At 39.4% G+C, this 20,864-nt stretch overlaps 1 protein-coding gene across 1 annotated transcript in view; it reads right to left on the reverse strand.

Annotated features, from left to right (window-relative positions):
* Positions 1 to 6,701: 6,701 nt before the first annotated feature.
* Positions 6,702 to 20,864, reverse strand: part of PRKAR2A (protein kinase cAMP-dependent type II regulatory subunit alpha) — a 94,317-nt gene continuing 80,154 nt past the window's right edge. The window contains exons 7-11 of the mRNA XM_007437004.4: positions 20,075 to 20,176; positions 19,063 to 19,137; positions 18,477 to 18,542; positions 13,425 to 13,563; positions 6,702 to 10,626 (exon numbers count right to left, since the gene is read on the reverse strand). Of these exons, the coding sequence (XP_007437066.1) occupies positions 10,493 to 10,626; positions 13,425 to 13,563; positions 18,477 to 18,542; positions 19,063 to 19,137; positions 20,075 to 20,176 (516 nt within the window). The 3' untranslated portion in view covers positions 6,702 to 10,492. The remainder of the gene's footprint in view (positions 10,627 to 13,424; positions 13,564 to 18,476; positions 18,543 to 19,062; positions 19,138 to 20,074; positions 20,177 to 20,864) is intronic.

Consider the following 20,864-nt stretch of genomic DNA (forward strand, 5'->3'; position numbering starts at 1 on the left):
TAGTCCAGGGCTGACAGATAGTGAATGGCCCAAAGTCAACCAGCCAACTTCTGTGCCTAAAGGAGGACTAGAACCTGGGTTTCCCACTCCTGGTCCAGTATCTTACATTACACCACACTGGCTCTACTATAAATTACTAAACATCAGAAAACAATATCAGAGGATGGCTAATTATACTTGTGTCCTACTTTTGAATTTGACATTGTTGGAAAAGAATGCTGAGTAAGATGGTTTATGTTTCCCTCAGGAGCTCAATGACCCATTAGCACTCCCTCCTCCAATTTTATTGCACACTAACACCCCATGAGATAGGTTGAGCTGAGAGAAAGTACAGGCCAAAGTGTCCCAGTGAGCTTCCATTGCTGTGGGTGGACTTGAACCAGAAGACAATTCTTGAACTCCTAAGCAGGCAGCAATGCAGAATACTTCCTCAGAATCTTCCTTCTAATTTTAAGAATAGCACAGTTCCTAGCAAATTGAGAGTATGAAGCTATACTTAAAACATTAGCTGTCAGATACATGACTGAAAAGTTGTAGTGATCAAATGATTCATGAGTGAAGCGTAATTTGGGGGCAGAGGGGGCCTCCCCTACACATGCATGATACCCTCCCATACAAACAAAATCTGTTCTTTGCATTTTTGGCTGCCTGATTTATGTTTATAGCCAGACAGAACAACAGTAGATAAATCTGAAGGGGTAAGTGAACTATCCCAGACAACATCTAACACATCCTAGGTCTGTAGATCAGCTACAGTGACTCCCACTCTCTTGGGGAGCAATTTCCCTCCCATACAGTGCTTTATTTCTCCCATTCCTCTTTCTTCCTATTGCACTTCCACAAAGAATTCTGGAATTTTTGGAACACAAGACAGCATGCCACATACCAAGGGACAAATCTGCCTGTCAAACTACAAATCCTAGTTTGCACAAGCTCAATTTTTTGTTCTAAGGAAGAGGCTGGACTACTAATTCCCCATTCAAGTGTTTCTTGATTTGGTTTAACTCTGTTTCTGATTGTGGGCTAGAGATTCTCCTGTGCCATTTGTTTCAGTCATAACAAGTAGTTTAAGCTGTTAACATGGAGATTTCTATTAGGCAAGGATTAAATACTGAGAAAACAAACAAATGTATCATCAAACAAATCAACCCAGAGTTCTCACAAATGATCAGGCTCAAATGATCATTCTTCAGGCACATTATGTGAAAACTTAACTCTCTGGAGAAGCCTATAATGTTGGGAAAAGTGGAAGGAAAGAGAAGAACAGGATGGCCAGCAGAAAGGTAGATGGACTCAATTACAGTGGCAATAGGTGCACCATTGGAAGACCTAAAGGATCAAGGTGGGGACAGATACTGAGACAGAAAATCTATCTTTGTGGCCAGTAAGAGTCAACAGCAATTTGATGACACATAATAAATCAATCCTCCTTCAGTCCCTTGTGCATTAACTATTTCCTACCATGCTACCTCCTTTTGAACATTATTTGAATTCTTGTGATTTCTCGACATGAGAAAAGGAAGTGGACCAATATAGTTTTACATTCATAGAGGGAGTCTAGAAGCATCTAAAGACTTGTTTATCCAAGGTCATGCAGTAACATTATTTTAGGGAGCTGTCCAAATAAAATGGGCATTGAGTTTATAGTGAAGGAGGGCATTAGTGTTGTTTTCTGGGCAGCTTTATCCAATCCCAGGTTGTTAAATATATAATGGAGGAGGGGGAAACAGAAGAGGAAAGCCAGAGTCTCTGACATGGTATTTATACCAGCGCAGCTGCTAAGACTTGACTTTTGTAGTTATAAAAATAGCAGAGTTCCAACAAAGAACATCTGTTCTTTGATCATACTCAATGTGTCCATTTAAAAATGCATTGCAAAGCCAATTAAGATATCTTTTCTTCCTCAATCTCCAAACAAAGTGTTAGGAATGGAAACCTTGACCCTATACTTGTGCTACCTGTGGTAGTTGTAACTTTGCTTCTCCAGAAAAGAAAAATTAAAAAGTCAGCTAATGGCAGGAGATTGGATTGCCTATTGAATGTTGAGAATTCACCCCAAGTCTGAGAGTTGATTATGAATAGTTGCAACAGACTAGATATATTAAAACTCATTTCTAAATTTCTGCTGCCTAATACCTTGGCTGGAAACTAAGAGAATAAGACATACATGCATTGAACTGAATTATTGGCTCAACTTCAGACAATAAATGTCATCTTACCTAACCAGTTCTGCAAGAGACTTTACAGAAAATATCTAACCTGTTTGGGGCTGATGTTTTGTGGTCAGGAGACATCCATTGAGAACACCCTGTTCATGCTACAACTTGGCATGCAGGAATAATGAGGGCTGATTTTTTTTCCTGATCAGATTACAAATAATCAGCTTTTAATTCAATCCACTGTAGATTTACGTACCAGCATATGGTATAATAATGGCTCTTGAGAAAAACTGCCAAGGGGAAGCTAGTGACAGGTGCAATAGCCCTTTCCCAACCAAAGATCCTCTAAACTTTAGAGTCTAAAGATTGTTCCCAATAAGCAGTTACTCCAGCCAAAGCTGCCAATGCTAAGAAATTATGGGGGTTGTAGGCACTATTTGGACAAATTCAAGTAAGAGATTGAATTAAAGCACACTGTTCTTTTCTCTGACATGAAAATGAGGGAAAGAACAAGGATTACTCTGCCTGTAGTTCACACCCAATTATCCGGATGCCCCAGAGTCATTTTTCACTTTGCACAGGCAATCGTGAGTCTCCATATTATAAACTAGTGTGGCATGACCGTCCCCTTTCGTTTGTTGTCTACTTTTAAAATCTAAGCCACTCAGAGTTGGGCAGCCAGTTAATTAATATTGGTGATCTATATTCTGAGAAGCCAAAATTCATGTTGCAAGTCTAGCAAAACACAAGCAGAATGCTTACAAGTTCAGCTGAAAGAAATGAAAGAGGTTCTCCTAGTGCAAGGGTGGCAGCAACAGATTTACTCCATTTCCATGTTTAAGGTTCGTTGACCATAAAATTCCCAAGTCGGTATTGTAAACATGATCCTATCTCAAAATAAGTACAGGCTGAAGTACATCCCAAGTCAATCTGTGCAAATTAAGGCTGCAGTTCTATCAGCAAAATGTACTGAGTTTGAAACAGGTTGTTCTGATCTCACTGGAACTCTCTGGATGGTGGTCATCCATTCCAGAAGGGGTTCTGAGATGGAAGAACTGCGCTTCTGAGCAAAAACACTTCTAAGTATGGTCAGAACAGCTGTTTCAGACTTAAAAGGTTTTGTGCATTGTAAAGTTGTGTGGTTCCTGGGACAAGACTACAAATCCCTTGATTTGCTCCTCCAATATCAGAGGCAGAGTTCCAAATTGGAAGATAAATCAGATATCAGATTCTCCAGCCTATTTCCTCCAGAATCTACTTATTTCAGAAACTCTGATATTAAAAGGACTCCAGAGATTGAACACGGCTGCATGATAGAGCTTATGAATCTACAACAGCCTAAGCCAGTGTTTCACAACCTTAGCAACTTTAAGTTATGTGGACTTCAACTCCCAGAATTCCCCAGCCAGCCAAGGCCTCATTTCTGCCTTGTCAATCTATCCCAGCAGCATACTAGATTTGGCAGGGAGTCCCAATGATGGAAGACTCCAAAAAAGTAATTGTTTCAATTATATCTTTTCACTTTTATTTTATATAGAATTAATACTAGTTTTAAAAATTCCTCCCTTGGGGGCAGGCTGAGCCTGCAATATATCTGAGGAGTTTGTGGCAACTTTCAGCTTCTGGGTGATTCTTTTGTACAAATATGTGAGATAAACAGCCACCTCCCTAATATGGCAAGAAAGATTATCAAGTGATTGAAGACTAAGGTTGGTTCCACATTTACTTCCCGTCTCTGATCTCTCAGACTAAGGTTGGCAGAGTGTTCTTGTGGTGTTGGTGCCTTCAAGTCACTCTTGACTCCTGGTGACTGCCTGGACTAGTCCCTGCAGTTTTCTTGGCAAAATTTTCAGAAGTAGTTTGCCCTTGACTTCTTCTCAGGGCTGAGAGTGACTAGCCAAAAGTCACCCAGCTGGCTTCACTCCTAAGGTGAGACTAGAATTCATGGTCTCCCAGTTTCTAGCCTTGTGCCTTAACCACTACACCAAATTGTCTCTCTTGGCTTAAGTTAGATTAAGAACATCTCATTTTTATCTTTTTCTCCCAGATCGTTGAAATTTTATTTCCTCCGTCCGGTGATATCAAGGCAATGCAAAAACGAAGATGCCAAGCTGACCAGGTATTGACAGAGCCACTGCTGCTTGACCTGGTCATGCTTATTTATTATTTCAGTTTACATGTCACTCCATTCCAAAGACTTTGAGTAGCTGTCCAGTAATGAACGTGACATGAAATAATGCAACCGGAAGAAGGTACTGATGTGACATGTTTCAGGTAGCAAGAACTTCAAGCATCCCCAGATGCCTCCTTGAAGAGTCTTGCTTTCACAGCTCTTTGAAAGTACAATAGATCTGACCTCTAGGGATAGGCTGTTTCAGTGGTAGGTGGCCATTCCTGGGAAGGTTCAAGCATAGAGTTGTTGTAGATGGCATTCCTTTAAATTTGGGACCCTGGACATGTCCTCTGTACTAAATCTCACAAGGGTCAAATGCAACTCAGGGAACACAGGTTTTTGCTAAGGGCTTAAGGGTGATCAGAAGCCCTGAACTGCACCCAGAAATGGAATGCCAGCCAATACATGGTAGCAGCGGGGAGTGAATGGGCAAGCATGCAGCCATAGTTCAACCGTTTTAACAACTTTTCCTAGAAAGGGAAGGTTGGAGACTGGTCGCCAGTTGTCTAAAACAGCTGGGACAAACAATGCCTTGTTCAGGAAAGGCACTGTCTCAAGAATGCATTTGCCATCATCCATACCTATCCACCCATTATGTGCTTTTAATAGCCAAGTGGAACAGGAATCCAGAACCCAGGTGGTTGAGCTAACAGCACACAGATCCCTGTCAATTTCCTCAGGATTTACCAGGTCAAACATCCCGTGTAAGTTTGCAGTATGAGGCCTCTTATCTCACCTGGATCTGCCTAGCTGGCATCTAACTCCAAGCAAATGAGAGTGATTTTATCTTCTAGATAGTGTTTCTCAACCGTGGCAACTTTAAGATGCGTGGACTTCAACTCCCAGAATTCCCCAGCAGGGGAATTCTGGGAGTTGAAGTCCATGCATCTTAAAGTTGCCAAGGTTGAGAAACACTGTTCTAGATGCTGTGGGAATTCATCGCAATGGCCCAACAGATGATCTTCCAGCTGAGTTTTCCCTAATAAGGACTGAGTCATTTCAATGTTGCTGGGTGGCAATCCACATATACAATTATTTAATGTTTGTGTGTGGTTTTAAAATGTTGATGCCAGGTGCCTTTCATCCCAAACCAAATGTCAAACATTTTGAGGCAGTAGTTCTAAAACCAGTCAGATGGCCCTGAAGAGTATTTCAACAGTTAGTCACTGTTTACCCTGTGGAAGCAGGTAGGGATCTGCCATAAAGTCCTCATTTTCAGACCAACCTGTGTATGCTCACAGAAGAAATGGGCACTAGCTTAGGAAGCAGAAAGACTGAGGCTGTCACTTTCAGCTCAAAAAGGAGACCTTGCACACAGAAGGCATTTGAGGTGACCCAAGCATACAAAGCCCCGGTTTTCTATAAATGTGTGCTACCACCCTCAGGAACAACACTAATGATTTCACTGGGTTTAAGAATAAGCAAGAAATAACCAGTTAGTAAAAGTTATCAAACTTTCATCGTATTGGTGTATCAATATGATGAAAGTTTGATAACTTTTACAGAGTGGTATATCAATTTATCTTTTTTCTTACCACTGAACAAAACTTTTCCATTTCAAAAGGCTAAAAATGTAAAACAACGTACTAAAAATTACTGGACTCCACTAATTCAGATGCTCCTGAGACACTCAGGGATTACAGCTAGGCCACAATGTGTTATATCAGAAATCACCAGCCAATGGGGAACCAACAGCCTTTTGGTGATTGGCTGATGGTGTGGACTGCATTCAACCCACAGGTTTAACAATTTTGCAAAGCTCACTCTGCTTTCCCAGAGGAATCTTTAAAAAATAAAATAAATGGGGACCCCACCCCTCCCTTTCCCAGTTCCCAACAGCCTGGTGGGTCATGACCCATAATTTGAGAAGCCCTAGCCAACTCATTTCCGAGTTTGTTGGGCTGACTGGAGCATGCCTTCAGAACTGTCACAAAGTATTTTCTGTGTGTGTGATATGCTCGCTTCTCATGTGACATTTGACATGGCGAGTATTCAAAAATACTAGTTCCCACATGATACTTAAAATTAGCATGACCCCAGGAAAAATGCAAGAAACTGCTTAAATTCTTTATTTGAAATGACCTTTATTTCAGGTCATTTGTTCTTCAGGTGTGTTAACCCATATGCTTTTTAGTTGATAAAGGGGTCTGGCAAGCAGAGTGTGTACTTTATAAACGAGCATTTTTCCCATATCAGAGTAACACTGTTCTTGAGAAAGAGGCAGAGTTGGTATTTTCCTAGTTCTCGTACCATGCATTATCTTTGTAGCGCTAGCTGCTTTTACCTGATACGCCGAGCTTGAGTTTAACTGCTCTTCTGAGATAGTTGCAAAGGACTGCATTTGCTGGATTAAAGAAAGCACACTCACACATGCGAAACTGCAGCCAGGAAGGATGGACATGGCATGTCAGCTTTTATTAGTTGAACGTGAAGTCAAACCTCAGATCAGGACGAGGCCAGTATTTTGTGTGGAAGATATTCTTCCCATCTTGGGCAACACTACAGTGCAAGAACTGATTCCTCTGCAAAACTGCTCACTGTTCACACTTTGAAAACAAACACGTTGCAGATGTAAAAGTGACTTCAAATAACCCCCCCGCCCAAAACAGAAAATATCCCTCCTACCTAATGCGACAGAACCATTTATCAGAATTGATGGGTGTCCTTCTCATCGGCAAGACACATTTAAAGCTCTTGGAGCCTTGAGGTAGCATCTTTATGCAAAATTAAAATCACCTTCTTGACCAGGCTGGAAAGCATCCACAGCAATCCACGTGGTTTAAGCTTTAGCTAGGCTCAGTAAATATGTGTCATGCTCCTGCCAGATTAGGGACTATGTTTTTTTTCCTGGAAGATCAAGGCCCAGCATAGCTCCTATAGCCTGCTCAAGGAGAACCCACAGAGAAGGCCTCTTCAAATGAAACGTGTTTTGAACAAATAGAACACATTCACCTCATCAACACAGTATTCACAACAAAAGATAACCAGAGTGGAAAAGACCAGAAAACTTGTATTTTTTGTCAAACTAATTTTACAAAGACATTTCAAGAAAAAAAGATGACAAAATGGGTGTTGGGTTTTTTCCCCCTCGAAGCTGCACTTTCTTGCTGATTTGTTTTAGAAATGCTTTTCATTTTAATACATTGTGAAAATTTGTGCTGTGACATTAACAAACATATCTTAAGAGTAGGGCACTATAAGCTCTTCCCAGAAACCTCAAAAATGATAAGCGAGTTTAAAAAGACAGTCTCAGAAAACACCACTCTGGTTAGCCACTTTGCTGCTGAGTTCTCTTATTAAAGCTAGACATCACCAATTACCCTATGTGAATGAACGGCAGATTCCTTTTTCCCCTAAGAAAGAATATCACGCAACATTTTAAACTGGTGTTCATCATAAGAAGTTAATGGAGCCAAGTTAAAGGAGGGATTCAAGGATGGAGATGAACTATTCACAGCTGACCTTGCTGAAATCCAGCTGGATTTGCAAGGTGAGGGGAAATCCACAAAGAAAGGAGCAGATGTTTACATGATTTCTCTAGTTTTCACTGCAAATACCGCACAACTAATCATTTTAAGTTACACATTTTAAATTATTTCTAATCTGACAGATCCCAAATGGCTCATTTTAAAAAATAATTTCTTTAGTGTGACAATAGATCTATGTGACCAAAAATTGGACTTGTATTAACATCAGCAGATGAGAAAAGTATCTGTTCTGACTGGGCCTATAGATGGAATTCTCAAACAACAATCACAGTAATGTCAGTGATCTATCATAATAAAGTGATTTGTATGACCTGTTGGTCAGCCACAAACACACACAGATAAAAAGATTTTGCACCACTTGAAAAGATAAACCCAGATTGGGATTGTGCAAATCAGCCCTTCAGTTTGTCTGCTTTCAAAATAGTATAGGGTTTTCTTTTTAAGCAGGACATATATAAGTTAGTACTAATTCACCCTATTCACTTTGTTTTGCAAATGGCTTTGAATATATCCTCAGTTCACTTTTATTGGATAATTTCTTGCCAGCGTAGAATCCTCTTCAAAATATCAGAACCCCAGCTTAAATTTAACTAGGTGGAAGCAATACCCCAGCTCTATAACCTGTTAAGTTACATTAGACTGCAAAAGACACAAAAGAATTTGAGCAAGAAATGCTTTGCAAAGGATGAACGTAGGAGAGGAAAGCCTTTGTAGCCAAAATGGTGGTTCTAGAACGCATTTGTTTGGTTCAGCTGAAACTTGGCCAAGCCTTAAGAGAAAATTAAAAAAATGATTTGCTACTTATACAAGCGACAAAGGCTGTACCATTTTCCTTTCCTCACCAATCCCTTTTATCAGATCCACAGCCAAAAAGCAGTTTGCATAAACTGAGAAACATACACTTAAAATCTTTGGTGTAAAATCTTTAGATAAATAAAGCATTTTTCTTCTGGGATGTTCAAACTGTAGCTAACCTTAAATTGAGATACTGGGGAAAAAATTGGAAACATAAAATATGATGGCCAGGGCTTCAGTACATTTTCCAGTAGCAATGATTATATATATAAAAAAAAAGATGTTACTCTCAAGTGCTATTTCCTGATTCAACAACATATAAAACATTAAGTCTTAAATTGGTAACATAGGAATAGAAATTGTAAAAAGAGGGTAATAGGCTCCAGGCTAAAAGGCAACCGATGAATTGGATTTACAGCATTTCCAATGGGAATTCAGAATGGTTGAATTATTTCAAATTTTGATGGCACAATTACTACATTTTGACTTATTCTATCAGCTGAAAATCCACAATTAATGAAAATTTATTTCCAAAATACATAAGTTGAGAAACACTGATAATGGAATTGGCAACTGATGCAATTTCATACAGGATCAATACCTTTCTTCCCTAAGAATTTCTGGTGCTACATTTAGACTAATTTTTATGGTAATTTCTTACACAGTTAATACTTGGATAAAACTTAAGAAAGATGTTACTTCAGTAATTATATATAAACTGACAGCTATTTGCTGATTCAACCAAGATTTTAGAGAAATGCAGCTAAATGAACCTGCATTCCAAAAAGTGCCTCCAATACAATATTAGTTGCCCAGAGATGAGATAATTTTCCATTGTAGCTTTTCAAAAATCATTTTTGAAGTAAAATGCTGCTAATTTTCAAAAAGGATTTAGCAAATAGGTGTTGTAGCTGGAAAGTGTATACCCAATTACATTACATAATATTGTAAAATATTACAGTATGATGGAGCCCGTTAGTACATAAATATTCCTTAAGTTACAAAAAAACCAACCCTTTTTTCTTTTTTAAAAAAGCATTAAAACAGATTTTGCCAATGGCAATGCCATGCGAAATCTAGAAGTACCAAGAATCTCCATGATCAGAAATTTGGGTAAGCTTCTCCTGTTCCCCACCAGACCACACATCTGTCCCCTGGATCTCATGGCCTATGATTCAAATTCACTGGAGCCTTGAAACTCTGCTTAAGACACGGCTCATAATTCAGCATTTTACTTCACTGTTCATTATTTATCAACCAGGTTCCTTTGGAACCCTTCATCTTTAAACTGCAATGCTCCCATTTCCAGAAAAGAACATGAAAAACTCAGAACTGGTTAACTCGCTGTCTCTGCAAACTTCTCATCCTTTTTGACATTCAAATCCAAATGTATCATTATTAAAATCAGATTCTGATCATGTGAGGACAAAAATTGTCAAAAAGAAGGTAATGTTAAGAAGGTGGCTGTTTCCAAGTGTAGGAACAGCCACCGACTATCCAAATCTCTGATTTCAAAGTTTGTTCTTCCTTTTTTAACAAGAACAACAAATAGATTGCTCCATATCTTTAGTATCAGGCACTTGAATTGTTGGGAGAGACATGCCATTCTGAACCAAGCAATGTGAAAAGAGGATTAAGAGACTCAGCAGTAAGCTAGGTCTAATAACAAAATTTCAGCAGCAAAGCGGAGGCCTGGAGTGAGCCCTGAACCCTCCAGCTATGCTGAGACCTGCGTAGGTTTCTAAAAAAATGCCCAAGAAGACACCAACAGCCACTGTCCTGTAGTGTCCTTTTTTTTCATTTGTGTGGTGCTGCGCTGTTACTAATAGGAGACTTTTCTATGTCTTGAACTGAGAAGGCATTGATGCACTCTGTGCCTAATTGCCTGGATCAATCAGGTCCATGCTTGAACCAAACAATGCCACCAGCTGCTCTTCATAATGGGTTATATTCCTCTTCATAATGTCCATGCAGGGACCAAGTAACCGCTCAAATGCTTGCACATCCATAACTGCACAGAAATACAGAGAAATGTGAAAAGAAAACATTAAATTAGTTCCAAGGAACCTTCCAGCCCAGCTCTTTAAAAAAAGCAGTGAAACAAATTACCTAGGAAAGCAGGAAAAAAAAAAATCATCCCTGGAGAATGAATGAATGATTTTAATTTAGAAACCATCTAAATCCAATTAACCCTGAGCAACTTACAATTGAAAAGCAAGAACAATAAAAGTTGAGAAACATATTGTAGACATTCAAAAGAGAACAGGAACCAAACAGAACAGAAAAAAAAAAAACCAGCCTAGAGGGGCACAGCACCCCAAGGCCTGGAAGAACAGCCAGATCTATAAGGACTTTTGGAACATCATTAGGGTGGGAACCATGCAGATCTCTGGGAGGATTAATGGAATTAAAAGTGATGGTGCAAGAATAACATTTTTTTTTTTGTTGCTTGGGGTGCTGCACTGGCATTAGAGTGCCCCAGAGAGAGAAATGGGGGGGGGGGAACCTGCAGAACTAACTCCCCCATTTCCCTGTTGCATATCCCTTAATGTGACCAAAGAGAGAATTTTTAAACACCTGATTTTGCCACTATTGCAGACTCAATAATTCAGTTATTCCCTTGAAATCAGAGCAATTACAAACCTCATAAAAAGTCCCAGAAATAAGAATTCCCAAGGACTGAAAAAAGGCTCTTGGGAGTAAATTACACACTACATTAAATGCTTCCTTTCACTATCTTTGAAGCAGATAGAATCACAAAACCTGCAACATCCAAACATATACAATCTGTAGTTTCAAACTATTTAATTAAGGTACTGTATACTTTAAGTTCTAGCCCAATAAGGGAAAAATTGTGATTATTTTCTCACTCCTTGCTAACATTCCTAGAAACTTAAGTAATAATGGAAACTCCGTATCTCATTAATCAATAGACCCATAAAATGCGTACATACTGTGAAATATAAGATGCTAACATTGGCGCAAAAGATTCTTGAAACTTCATGCCAATATTCTGAAAACCAAGCACTACATACAGTGGGGCAAAAAAGTATTTAGTCAGCCACCAATTGTGCAAGTTCTCCCACTTAAAAAGATGAGAGAGGCCTGTAATTTTCATCATAGGTATACCTCAACTATGAGAGACAAAATGGGGGGAAAAATCCAGAAAATCACATTGTCTGATTTTTAAAGAATTTATTTGCAAATCATGGTGGAAAATAAGTATTTGGACAATAGCAACAGTTCATCTCAATACTTTGTTATATATCCTTTGTTGGCAATGACAGAGGTCAAACGTGTTCTGTAAGTCTTCACAAGGTTTTCACACACTGTTGCTGGTATTTTGGCCCATTCCTCCATGCAGATCTCCTCTAGAGCAGTGATGTTTTGGGGCTGTCGCTGGGCAACACGGACTTTCAACTCCCTCCAAAGGCTTTCCATGGGGTTGAGATCTGGAGACTGGCTAGGCCACTTCAGGACCTTGAAATGCTTCTTACGAAGCCACTCCTTCATTGCCCAGGCGGTGTGTTTGGGATCATTGTCATGCTGAAAGACCCAGCCACGTTTCATCTTCAATGCCCTTGCTCATGGAAGGAGGTGTTCACTCAAAATCTCACGATACATGGCCCCATTCATTCTTTCCTTTACACGGATCAGTCGTCCTGGTCCCTTTGCAGAAAAACAGCCCCAAAGCATGATGTTCCCACCCCCATGCTTCACAGTAGGTATGGTGTTCTTTGGATACAACTCAGCATTCTCTCTCCTCCAAACATGACGAGTTGAGTTTAGACCAAAACATTCTACTTTGGTTTCATCTGACCATATGATATTCTCCCAATCCTTTTCTGGATCATGCAAATGCTCTCTAGCAAACTTCAGACAGGCCCAGACATGTACTGGCTTAAGCAGGGGGACACATCTGGCACTGCAGGATTTGAGTCCCTGGCAGCATAGTGTGTTACTGATGGTAGCCTTTGTTACTTTGGTCCCAGCTCTCTGCAGGTCATTCACTAGGCCCCCCCGTGTGGTTCTGGGATTTTTGCTCACCGTTCTTGTGATCATTTTGACCCCACAGGGTGAGATCTTGTGTGGAGCCCCAGATCAAGGGAGATTATCAGTGGTCTTGTATGTCTTCCATTTTCTAATTATTGCTCCCACAGTTGATTTCTTCACACCAAGCTGCTTGTGTATTGCAGATTCAGTCTTCCCAGCCTGGTGCAGGTCTATAATTTGTTTCTGGTGTCCTTCAACAGCTCTTTGGTCTTGTCCATAGTGGAGTTTGGAGTGTGACTGTTTGAGGTTGTGGACAGGTGTCTTTTATACTGATAACAAGGTCAAACAGGTGCCATTACTACAGGTAACGAGTGGAGGACAGAGGAGCCTCTTAAAGAAGTAGTTACAGGTCTGTGAGAGCCAGACATCTTGCTTGTTTGTAGGTGACCAAATACTTATTTTCCACCATGATTTGCAAATAAATTCTTTAAAAATCAGACAATGTGATTTTCTGGATTTTCCCCCCCATTTTGTCTCTCATAGTTGAGGTATACCTATGATGAAAATTACAGGCCTCTCTCATCTTTTTAAGTGGGAGAACTTGCACAATTGGTGGCTGACTAAATACTTTTTTGCCCCACTGTATACATTCAAGGGATTCTTGGAACTGGGACTGATTTGTATCACAAGCAGACAAGCCATTTTAAGCAAACGATGGATCCAAACAGAACAGTATGGAAGACCAAACCAACTGAGTCCAATTCTGATAGTAACTGTCACAAAGGGAACGAACAAGAATAAAAACAAAGTTCTTACCTAAACATTTGACTTCCCCGACAGCATAGGCAGAGGCTGCTCTTGGTTTGTTGGTAACAAGTGCAAGCTCTCCAAAATACTGTCCTTTTTGACATCGAGCAATTTCTACCTCTTGGTTTGCATCTTTTGCCGTGACAGTCTACATTAGAAATTCAAGACAGGGAATGTTATTTACTGACAAACTGCTATCAAAAACATTCCAATTTCACCTACCACTTACTCCGAGATTAACTGAGACTGTCCTGTTCTCAGTTCCATACCTGTCAGATATCAGACTAAAGTTTATATGATTTAGATTCTTTTTGGTGATGGTCCCTTTATTGTGAAATGCTCTCCCCAAAAAAGCCTATCCAGGAATTTGCATCCATATTAGCAAATTAAGACTTTGGGGAACAAAATTGCTGCAGCTACAGCATATTTAATGTGGATAAGTCATTTTTATTATTATGCCATGTAATTTTAAACTGTTTTTAAAATATCATTTTTCTTTATGTTAGCAGCCCAGGGGTTTTTTTGGAGAGCTTATGCCAGCCTACTGTGCCACAGCATTAGCAGACATTTTCTATGGTGCCTACGGAAGTTCTTGCCCTGTCCCTTACCCCCATCCATTCCTTTGCAATGAGGTCAGGCAGATGAGCTCTGAACAGTTCACAAGGAATGGCAGTGCTGGCCAGGGCAGTGCTACCTATAAGTAGATGAAGCACACATCACACACACATACACACACACACACACACACTGGATGGATTAGGAGGCATTAATTGACTGGATCCTCCATGACCCTCCTCACACTCCAGTAGCCTTCCAATTGATTGAACCTGAGCACTTTGCCACTTGTACCTTTTGTAGACCTCAACGGATGGGTCTGCATCCAAAAAAGAGAAAACAGTAACAATCCATCCATGGTAGAAGTGCTATTCAGCAAGGCATTTCTAGAACTGACTGCAGCTTCTCTGCATTGTATTCATTTTCCAGAATGACTATCCAGATGTGCTCTGGGAAATGCTGGTAATGACAATAGGAGCACATGTTGGCAATAGCCTAACGCTTACCTAACTATTACTCCCAGGCTTAGCAGCAACATTTTTAATTTGCTTGACCATTTGATTGGGCAGCCTGTCCTCACCACCCATGGTTCGTTTTAATTTCTGAGAAAGTAGAAAAGGGAAGCCTTTCTCTTCTTAACATGGCAGCTCCAACAGGTAGATCAGACCTAGAACTCAACTCCACAGGAAGGTTAGACTACTTTTATTGAGATTGGCTATAATAACAGAATCTTGCAAGTCTGATCATACCTCCTTCTCCTTCTCATGAATTAGGGAGTGGAACTAGGGAGATGTCTGCCTGATTGCTTCTGAATGCTATTTGGATGTTCTGGACTTAAAAAACAGTTTACCCCTTATTGCCTTGGCAATGGAGCTTGCATATCTCCATCAAGGTCATTTTCCTTACCTTCTACATAACACCATTGAAGTAAGCAGTCAGGGCGGAACTTATACCCCCACATAAATACACTTACTAAGCAATTTTTTTCCTTCCAACACTGTTGGGAGAGGCCAAAGACTGTTTAATAAAGCACTTGCTCCACCACTCAAAAAGACTTAGCTAAACAATGTCTGCCAACACTCCACTGTTGAAATTTATTGCTTTTTTTTTTTTTTTAACAAGAAAACAATTTTGAACACTGCTTGGTAAATTGGGATGAATTGTGGGGAGAGAGCAACAGCTAACCAGAGGAGTGTGAAGGGAGATTGTTGAAACAGTGGGGCTCAAGGAGGTGGAGTAATGGCTAGGCAAGGCACATGCAGCACTAGGCTTCCAGTGCACCTGAGCTACAGGCACTTGTAGCACCTGCTTATGGTCACCTTAAGATTCAATCTCTCCTTTTTTTCCTCCGAGAGCTCCAAACTCAGGACAAGGAAGAAGAGGGAAGCCAAGGAAAACAAAAACAGTGGTGCTCTGGAAAAGATAGCTTTGGAATAAGAATAGGGTCTGCTTCCTCTCCAGTCATCACCAAGAGGGATATTGCAGAACTTTCTGCTGTATTTAGTTTTGACCCCTCATGCTATAGTACCCACAAAACAAAAGGCCACTCATAGAAGTTGGGAACAGAGGGGAAGGTGGGGGTGAACAGACAGGCAGGCAGGCAAATCATCTAGATAGCCAATTCCCAATGTTTGTAGAAGATACACTGCACCATTTATTGATTAGCTGAATGCTTCTATAGCAGTGATTCTGAAGTTCTTCAAAATGTGCTTAATGTAGACACACTATGACATTTTTTTAAAAATCTACTTTCAGAGAGATTTTCTGTTCTCTTTCCCACCTAAAGCCTCACAAAATTTACATTCCATTCTGAGAGCATAACATGCTGGGAACTCTATAACATTCTGACTGACTGGTTGATTGGATTTCCATCCTGCCTTTTGCACAACTACTAAACATGAAGTACACATTGTTTCCTCCTTCTATTTTTTCCCCACAACACCAATCCTGTGAAGCATGCTGGACTGAGAGTGACTGTCACACAGCTAGCTTCCATGACTGAAGACAGACTAGAATCTGGGTCTCACTGCTCCTAAACCAGCACCTTAACTACTACATCACACTGGTTCTTTAACTGACTTAATTTAGAATTATAACTATGAGTTCTGTGAAATGTAAATGGTAATGTAAATGATAGTTTGATTCAAAGGAGATTTTACTTTTAAAAAACCACACTAATATTCTATTATTGTCAGAATGAATTTTTAAATGAGGAAATGAATGTAAATTTGAAAATATATAAATGTATTTATTTAATCACATTTGTACAGCTGCCCATCTCACATAGTGACTCTAAATAACTAAATTTTATTAATTTAGTTCTCTATTAATATTTTTTTTTCAATAACCCCACCCTAACTTATACATGGCAAAACCCCAATTATATTCACCTTTGCAAATAAGTATGCTTCTATAGCAGTGATTCTGAAGTTCTTCGAAATGTGCTTAAGGTAGACACACTATGACATTTTTTTAAAAATCTACTTTCAGAGAGATCTTCTGTTCTCTTTCCCACCTAAAGCCTCACAAAATTTACATTCCATTCTGAGAGCATAACATGCTGGGAACTCTGTAACATTCTTCTCCCACAACTAGCCAATCCAGATATTCTGGGGATAGTCTGTAAGTTTTCCAGAAGTAGATACCCTGGAACAGAAACTGATTTCTAATGTTCTGGACATGGTCAGATTGGCGTGGTCTAGAGCAGTGTTGTCCAAACTTGGCCACTTTAAGATAAGTGGACTTCAACTCCCAGAATTCCCCAGCCAGCCATGCTGGGTGGGGAATTCTAGGAGTTGAAGTCCACTCATCTTAAAGTGGCCAAGTTTGGACAACACTGCTCTAGAGGAAGAACTGTCCTTCCCTAGAATGGAATGTATATAGAATAGAATAAATAAATAGAAACAATCAGGCTCCAAAAAGATATAAATGGGATCAATTCATTCCATTTATCCGTCTCCATTTAATCACTGAATTCTGTCTGCATGATCTCAGGGAGCACGTGGGCCATCGGTTGCTCTCCAGGTCCAGTAATTCTCTCAGTTAACTAAGCTACCTACTTAACTCACTGCTAACTTAGGGGGAAGTTTCAGCCCCATCAAAATATATTTGGAGCAGCACAATAGGGAGATAAGATTCATCCAAAAGGAATCTTAAAAACTGCTGAGAGGCAAAGCACCAAGGTGTTGCAACAGTATTTTATTAACAGACAGGGCTATATCTATGAAACCAACATTAATAGCTTAGAGCAATTGTAACAAGAGGAGGAGTACTGAAAGAAAGGATTGGCGCCTCCCTATCTTGTAACAGTATTAGCAATGCTAATTTTAAACCTGTTAACCTCCAATTACTATTAAACATTTTAAATCCATTAACCTCCAGTTATTATTAAAGATGGCCAATACTGATTTAGAGAAACATTAAGGAAGGATTAATCCAAAGAAAAGAGTGGAAATGTACAAAACTGGCAGGGAAAAAAAAGAGCATATTTCATTGTCTACACCTATCTCACAATATTTTCTGACATTAAATTTACTTCCATAAAAGGAAAACTAATGTGCACAGTCATGAATGAAAATCATATAGACAGCTTCCTGGGTCATAAGCTTATGCATGTAGAAACTGGAGTGTGACAAATACAAATACAGGGCAGGGCAGGGCAGGGCAGGGCAGGGCAGGGCAGGGCAGGGCAGGGCAGGGCAGGGCAGGGCAGGGCAAAATACCCATGTAGAATATTCACACGTCAAATAAAACTTTTCTCTTCCTACACAGCGAAGACCTCTTTAGAAAAATGTTCTCTGTGAACTAGACCTGACTTCTGTACATGTAACTTGTTCACAGGATATTTCTTTTGCCATACCAAGAAAATGAGCCATAATAGTATACATACACCTTAAATATATACCAATACACTTCTTAAACCAAACATTTATCAGTAAGAATGCGTTTGCAAAGGCAATTCCATTGTTGAAAAAGGTAAGGGACCTTTCGCAATTCAGTGTCCATTAGATGCGTTAGGAATGCTACCCAAAAATTCACAATAAATGCAGTCACTCACTATACTAGCTGGGAAAGTCTAGGAATTGCAATACCAAAATAGCTCAAGGAAACCAGATTGAGGACAGCCAATATAAAGTATAAACTGATTTACAATGAAGTAAATTAAATAACAACATATGCAGGATGGAGTTCAGTACATACACTTTCTTCCAGGCTATATTAAGAGTGCATTTATAATATCACAGAAGGGCTTTACATGATAAGCTTGATTTTTTCCACTTAACAGAATTAACTTCCCATCCCACTTTGTCCACAAATCCTATCCTAAGCTTCAACTGGTATAGTTTCTTCCTTAGGCATCCTCCACCTCTCTCCCAAGATAACTAAAATGTAATACAGTAAGGACTATTTCAGAAAAGACTCCTTAACTTTGACAATTTAAACAAGACATACTTAAAAATACTATTTTACATGCTAACCATCACCACTGCAAATAATTGAACTCACCTTGCTTTTAATCATGATCTTTACTTCACCAGATTCTACAATGAAAAAACTCTCTGCCTTATCACCCTGTGAAAACAAGATTACAGATTTCTTTGCATTTTCTGAAGCTATGATTCAATCGAGGTAATATAGTTTCTGAAATTGATACTACAAAAAGCATGCCACAGCACAGAGAAAAGAATCTATGCTACCTAAATCCAAGATGTGAAAATATACATGAAAATTGTGGCAATATTGGAATATTTCAATGGGGAAAGGAGATCCTAATACAAAGGTCACTGCTGCTTCAGAAAATATTAAAGATATACTTTCCAAATATTGTTTGAGCAATCCTTTTGCATTTGAAAAGCATTTCCTGTATTTTGTATTCTAGAATCCAAAAGTACAGAATATAAATTAGCAATCTGCACAAGGTTACAAAATGTAAATCAACACTTAAGGCAATATTTTTTAAACTTTACAAAACATATGAATACTGTTCATTGTAATCCATTTTTTAAAATTCTACTCTAGCTCTGTATATGACTGAATTCCTATCTCCCAAATCCAACATATTTACTAAAGTGAGAGAACTGTACTTACATACCTGAGCAATGATGCGTTCTCCATCTTGATATGCCTTTTCTCCTATTACATCAACAATTTTCATTCGCTCTGATGGCTGCAACAGAGAAAGAAAATTAATTTGATATGGAAGATACACACAGGAAGGTACGCACAGATTCTGACACCAAAACAAGCAGACACTCAGTAACCCAACCCCCCACACACACACCCAATCCCCCCCTCAGATCTCTATAAATACCCACAAAGGGGTCACATCACCCTGGGCACAGAGAGAACTGCTCCTGTCTGTGCTCCTGCACTCTGAAGATGCCGGTCACAGGTGCTGGCGAAACGTTAGGAAACAAAACTTCCAGAACATGGCCACATAGCCCGGAAGACCCACACCAGCCATAATTTGATATGACTTGTCTCTTCCTCTAACAGTGTTTCTCAACCTTGGCAGTTTGAAGACGTGTGGACTTCAACTCCTATCTCACTTTTCTACATACATCTCAACCCCAAAAAATGGACACATTGCTACTCTGATCCTTTTCAGAGTGTATGTGCGTTTGGCTATTTGCTGAAGAGGAGAAGCAGCAGTAGCAGTTCCACCACCATTACATCTAGAAGCTAATGTATTTCTTTGCTTTTATTACTGAACTAATTAGCAGAAGGATGATCAAAGAGCCTGGCATGCAGTGTATGATAACTTTCTTGACTTTCTGACAACTAACTCGGTATTGCTGTATGTTCAACATAGGCCACTACTGTATAGGTTTCAAATGTGAAGAAGCCACTTAAGACTACAGAGGCCAGCTGTCATACAGAAAGACTCCACTGTATATTTCTTGGCTCACTCAGAAACAATATACACAGAGAACCAGCCAAATCTGTCTGAAGAGCTTACTAAGAAACCTATTAAGATTATAAAGTAACTGCTGTCAGAGATACTGTCCTACCTGCTGGCCCCTAACCTCCTCTTAAACATTTACAGTGCTGAGGAAAATCTAACTAGACAGGGTTTCCAGTTCATCTCCCACAAAGTACTTTACCTCCAGTGACTTAAGAAGAGGCACTGATTCAATAAATAGTTCATATGTTTTCCTTTTCTTTGCATTATTTTTCAAAATAATTCTTCTGAATGTTACTCGATCCTTTAAGAAACAGAATGAAAAAGTTATTTTCTTTGGTTATTTCTTTCTGAGCTAATGAAGCTAGAATCCTATCAAGACAAACAGAAAACATACCTACTTATAATGTTGGCCTTTTTTGTATGAATAAGTAGTATATTAACTTATTCACTGGTATTAATACTACTAATTTCAAAAAAAGGCCAACATTAATACTAGCGGGGAGGGGGGAAATGGGGAGAAAAAAGATGCCAAAAACACTCTCTTAATATTTTCTTTCTGCAAATGATACAGACAAGAAGCTGCCTGTTAAGAATGATCAAATGTTTAATAAAAATGCTTCCTAACTGATTCATTGGAAGCATGGGGAAAGATCAGTCTTTTGAAGAAACAGCCCATTCAGCTGATGCAAACTACAAGAAAGCACTTACGTATCAGTACATGGGAAACTAATATAGCTTAACACACTCTGTACCGCCTATTTCTCAGGAACTTATCTTTTAACTTGTTTTTCTCCCTGAGATTGAGGAGTGGAATATGAACATTTAACTACAGAAAATAAACCAAAGTACATTACACACAAACAGCAGCATCCATAAGAAGCCACAATGATGCCGAAGCGATGCCAAGCATGCAATGACATAATTATGCAAATGCCACCATTACATACTTGCACTAGGATATTTGATGGAAATAGCTAAGTCAAGGCATT

This window comes from Python bivittatus, unplaced genomic scaffold (genome assembly GCF_059951505.1).
Source record: "Python bivittatus isolate LINGU-HERP-01145 unplaced genomic scaffold, Pbiv_v1 ctg000080_np1212, whole genome shotgun sequence".
NCBI classification, from domain to species: domain Eukaryota; kingdom Metazoa; phylum Chordata; class Lepidosauria; order Squamata; family Pythonidae; genus Python; species Python bivittatus.